The sequence below is a fragment of the Equus quagga genome, chromosome 14, assembly GCF_021613505.1.
Source record: "Equus quagga isolate Etosha38 chromosome 14, UCLA_HA_Equagga_1.0, whole genome shotgun sequence".
In the NCBI taxonomy this organism is placed as follows: Eukaryota; Metazoa; Chordata; class Mammalia; order Perissodactyla; family Equidae; genus Equus; species Equus quagga.
Window position 1 is genome coordinate 12,479,115 of NC_060280.1, and position 5,827 is coordinate 12,484,941.

General features: G+C 44.8%; 1 protein-coding gene across 1 annotated transcript in view; it reads right to left on the minus strand.

The window, feature by feature from the left end:
• OTOG (otogelin) overlaps window positions 1-5,827 on the minus strand; it is a 94,204-nt gene that overhangs the window by 55,942 nt on the left and 32,435 nt on the right. Inside the window, exon 23 of the mRNA XM_046685504.1 lies at window positions 3,229-3,336. Within this exon, the coding sequence (XP_046541460.1) occupies window positions 3,229-3,336 (108 nt within the window). The remainder of the gene's footprint in view (window positions 1-3,228; window positions 3,337-5,827) is intronic.

Here is a 5,827-nt window from a genome sequence, read left to right on the forward strand (position 1 = left end):
AGGCATTCTTAGTGGTGCCCTTGAGTGAGAGAGGGGTGGGATCTAAAGCAGAGGTAAAGGAACTGGCTTTAGATCGGAGCACAGACACTCAGTTCATCTTTGGTATAGGTGGAAGGCAGAATAGAGGGTACAGAGTCTGGAAAGTTCTCTCCTGATGGCTTCAATTTTCTCAGTGAAACAGGAAGCAAGATCATCAGCTGAGAGTGAGGAGAGGGGAGTTGGTGCCGGGGCTTTGAAGAGGGAGCAGAAAGTGTGAGCCAGTCACCCAGGGGGATGAAAGAGAGAACTAGACCAAGGAAACATAGCGTGAGGGCTGGTCAGCCTGGAGACCTTTTCTGAGATGGAGAGTCACGAATTTAGAGTGAGATGATGCTGCTTGGTTATGTGCTCCTCCAGCCACACTCAGCTGCAATGGATGCAGGTGCAAAAGGCGGGTGTCATCAGGGGACGACTTCGCCAAACAAGTAGGGCCAAGCAGGAGAAGGGCAAGAGAACTGAGGTTGTATTCAAGGAAGTGGGCACAGTGCCAGACTGTGGGCCCAGAACAAACAGAAGGGAAGATATCAAGGGGCTGAGAGGCAGTGGAGAGCTGGTAGGGTCCATGGATTAGAAACCTGGCTGGAGGTGAAGGATTGAGGGTGTCAGGGTACTAGAGGGAGTGGAGGAAGACAGAAGGTGAGGTGAGAGGCATGAAATTTGGATATGGGCTGGCTGAGTTATTGGGAATGGCATAATCTAGGGGATGACCACTCATACCACTAGCTTGGAGATAAGATCACTGGAAAAGAGAAGATGAAGAAATTATGATGTCAGGATAACATTAGCATCTTTAATGGATACTGAAGTCTCCAAGAATTAGGGCAGGAGTAGGGTTGGATAAAGGGGACGGTATCTGGAGCTAAAATCTTCAGGAGTAAAGGGCATGACCTAGGGCTCCTTGTAAGACAACAACAATGAGGGGCAGGCTCTCTTCAATCACACACCATATACACACCTGGTCATTCACTGAGTCCTCACTCCCTAAGCCTGTGCACACATCCAGTCACACACCCACCTACACGACTTATTACAACCCAGGTGTGTAAGCAGTGCTGCCAATGCTCCCACCATGGCTGACTTCACGCTACCAACATGATATCACTGAACATGGAGCTGGGAAGAGATGGAAGCCAGGCCCCATCCCGGTAAACAGATCCCATCCAACACTCAAGCCCCATCAGCCCAGACACCCTTCAGCACCCACCTCCCCAGTGGACAGCAGCCGGAATGTGAGTCACAGTGCCGTGTCCTTCCAGAGGGAGTGTTGGGAAAGTTTGTACATGTATTAGGAAGGTGGAATGTGAAAGACTGAGTTAAAACGTAAAAACTTGCCCAGATGTCTCTCAGTCCATTAAGGGAGAAAAGAGCCACTCTATGGCCAGTCGGCCTCTCGCATAAAGACAGAGCCTCTTTACGTCAAGGTTCTAAACCCTAAAATAACCCAGCCTTTTGGTCCTGGCTCCTGATTCTCCCCCCACCATTTCACAGCACAAAGTGCTCACAGGAGAGGATTCAACAGAGCACAGCCATCCTCCTGCCTGGGCCTGGGAGTGCTGGTACGGTGGCTGGCATCCCGTGAAGTGACCAAGTGAGTCAGTCCTTGAGCCTGAGCCCGCTGGGCGAATCCAGGCTGGCTGGCCCCATCTCTCACCACACTCTCCAGGCACCGATAGTCAGCTCTGGCCCACCAGTCACAAACTCCCACGAACACTGGAGTACACAGCCTGCACAGAGCTCTGCGTCCTGACTTACACCCACAGACTTCTGGGGTCAGACAGCCAGAGCTCTGACCTTATAAATACACCCTGAGATATCTGGGGAAACCAGCCTTGGAGTGGATGGGCTTGACTGTGATTCTGCTGCTGACATGGAAAGAAATGCCATGGCCATCCTGTGGGCCAGAGAAAGAGGACAGTTTCAACCCCAGCATGGGATAGAGACTGGGGACCATGCTTTAGTTAATCGGATGGGTCTCCAAGATGGAACCTCCTCCAGCTTCTCTGCTGGGCCCCTGGGCCCCAGTGCCAGGGACTTCCAGCCCATCCATCCCATGTCAGGCCGCCCATGGCTGGTCTTGACATTGGAACGGTGACCAAGTTTTCTCCCCCAAATCAGGGTACCAGTTTATCATTACTCACCTCCTCCCCTCAGAGCTCTCTCACTCCCCCATTGTTCCTGACCCTGAGGCCAAACGAGGCTGCCTCCCACAGCCCACACTGTCATCTCCACAAAGAACTGAATGTCCCTGAGATGAGGAAATCTCACCCAGAGGTAGGGGAAGGAGCCAAGCATCTTCTCAGATCTTAGTGTGGCTATGACAGCAGCGGGACAACAGAGGACCTGCTCATCCCCTCGCCACACCTGGGACTCCTCAACGCAGCCAGCTGGAGCACACGTGCCTGTGCACACTCACATGTGCACACACTCACTAAGCTGAGAGAAATCCCCAGGTCTAGGAGGGCTTCCTTGGCCTGGAAGAGATGTAAGAGTTCAGCAGAGCCAGCTGGCTGGGGACACACTCATCTCCGAAACACCAGACTGGGAGCCAGTACACCAAGCTACTTCACACAGGATCTTGTGCCCAGCCCGACCGCTTTGGACAGTCATTGGAACGTGATGTGGGACTAGGGCAGAAAGAGGGTTCCACTGGTTGGGGGACTCTGCTGGAATGAGCTGAGCAGACCTGTCTCAGGGGTCCTGGCCCCATCTCCTTTTCCTCCTCATCTTAGCCCCACTATCTAGCTGATGTGATCTGGTCATTGTTCGGAGAGTTGCTCTGAGATGTCCCCTGGGCCCCTGGGTCCTGGAGACACATCCAGGGCTGAAGGGGCACTGGGACTATCTAGTCATTACATGCATGTGCAGGTGCATTCACATATCCAGTCTATGCATTTTGGATTTGTGTTCATACAAATATGCAAACATACTGTCATGGTTACAAATATGCATGTACACATATTCATATACATGTCTGAACAAATTCACATTCATGAAAATACTCACAAAAATACCCTCCAAAATTCTTTCTATGCATACACTTGTATATGTACACAAACCCTACATAACACAACACAAAACACGAATACAAACATAGTGGAAGGCGGAATGCTAGACCGTGCTCATGATCCTGCGTCCCATATCCATCCTCACCCCTAGCAAAAGGCAGAGCCTAGATGGAGCCTGACTTACCAGGTATGGCAGGGGGATATAACCTGGTCCCCAGGGAAATACTCCTTCCCCTTCCAAGTGCATGGGCACTCCTCTGGCAGGAAACATGCGTCCCCATGTCTGAGTAGGCTGTAGGGATATAGCAAGCGGGTGGTCAGGACAGTACCTTTCCCTTATCTGCCATCTGTGGAGGACCCTGCATCCTCATGGATGCCCTGGGGTAGCTGCCAGTAGTTACCCTAGAAGAGATTGGCCATGTACCCACTACCATCCTGCTGCTGCCCAATGGGGTTCAGAGGTACCTTAGTAACTGGAAAAACCAGAGACAGACTTGGCCCATCTTGGAAGTCTCTGCTATCCCCCAGGAAGCAAGGCTCAGCTCTACCAGCCACATCCCCCTGGCCAGGCTGGATGCCAGTTGCCTCTTAGGCACAAGCTACATACTAACGAACAGACCACAGACGTGACCATTGACCCTCCCGCCCAGGGTGCCCATAGAGCAACCAGCAGACCTGCACTGAAAGAAATGTTGAAGGGAGTTTTCCAGGAGGATGGAAATTCAGATCCACATGAAGGAATGAAGAGCTCCCAAAATGGAAATTATATTGGCAAATATAAAAAAAAAATTATTCATTTCTTTAAGAGATAACTAAGCATTTAGAGCAAGATTATTGTCAATGAATTGTGGGGTTTATAAAATATGTAGAATTAAAATGTATGACAATAATAGTACAAAGGACAAGAAGGGAGTAAATAAAAGTATACTGTTGCAAGTATTCTACACAAAGTGGTAAAATACCATTCATGGTAGACTGTGATAAGTGAAAGATACATACTGTAATCTCTAGAAGAACCACAAAAAATAAAAAGACCAAGACATATAGTTAAAATGAAATAAAGGAGACAAAATAGACTACTAAAAAATACTTAACCCAAAAGAAGGTAGAAAAGAAGAAAAAACAAACAATAGGACAAACTGATAACAAATAAGATGGTAGTATTAAACCTAATCCAATTACATTAAATGCAAATGCAATTAAAAGAGGAAAGGGTGACATTGGTTAAAAAAAGCAAGACGCAACTATATTATTTTTATAAAAGACACAACTAAACTATAAAGGCACAGATAAGTTAAAAGTAAAATGATGGAAAATGATACCAAGCAAACAACAATCATAAGAACGATGGAGCAACTATGTTAACATCAGACAAAGCAGACTTCAAGGCAAGTAGCATTAACAGCAATAGACAGAGATATTTCATAACGAGTCAATTTATTAAGAGAACATAACAATCCTAAATGGGCATGCACTAAGTAACAGAGCTTCAAAAAACACAAGCAAAACTCACTAAACTAAAAGGAAAAAAGAGATAAATCCACAGTTGTAATTGGAGATTTCAACATGCCTCTCCATTAATGATAGAATAGGCAAAAAAATCATCAAAGATGTAGAAGATTTGAACAACCAGACCTAAATGACAATTAAAGAACTATCTAATAACAGCAAAATGCACGTTATTTTCAAGCATACATGGGAAGTTCACCATGACAACTATATTCTGGACCATAAAAAACTCAATAAATTTCAAAGGTTTGAAATCACATGAAGTATATTCTCTGACCACAACGAAATTACATTAGAAATAGGGAACAAATCAATATAAGGAAAATCCCAAATACTTTTAAATTTAGTAACATTTTTAAATAACCCATAGATCAAAGGAAATTAGAAAATATTACCAAAAAAGAACGAAAGCACAATGCATCAAAATTTGTAGAGTGCAGCTAAAGCAGTGCTTACAGGGAAATTTATAGAATTAAATGCTTGTATGAGAAAATAATAAAGGATTACAATCAAAATTTAAACTAGAAATATAAGAGCAAGTAAATCCAAAGTAAGTAGTAAGAAGGAAATAATAAAGATAAGAGCAGAAATCAGTGAAATAAGAAAACAGAAAAACCAGAAGTTGGTTCCTATTCAGTCTAGCTGAAAAAAGGAAAAAAATAAAATCTTTAAAAAGAAAATGGGCAAAAGACTTGAATGGACACTTCAAAAAGGAAGATATATAAGTGGCCAAAAAGCACATGAGAAAGTACTCATCGTTAGTCATTAGGGAAATATAAACTGAAACCACAATGGGATATGACTACGTTCTCATTAAAATAACAGAAATGAAAACACCAAGTGTTAATGAGCATGTGGAGCAGTCAGAATTCTCATGCGGTGAGACTGTGAAATCATACAAATGCTCTGGAAAATAGTCTGGCAGTTTCTTATGTAGTTAAACATAAATCTACCCCAGGACCCACCCAAGAGGAAGACATTATAGCCTTATTCAAAACAGTCCCAAACTGGAAACAACCCAAATATCCATCAACATTTAATGGATGAAGGAATTATTGTATATACATACAATGGAATATTACTGAGCAATAAAAAGAAACAAACTACCAGAAAATGAAACAATGTAGGTCAACCTCACAAACATATGCTAAGGAAAAGAAGCCTGACATGGAAGGGTAGGTACTGTATGACTAGATTTTCATGAAGTTCTAGAATAGGCAGAGCCTATCTATGCTGAAATGAAGAACTACAGTGCGGGGGGGGGGGGGGGGGGG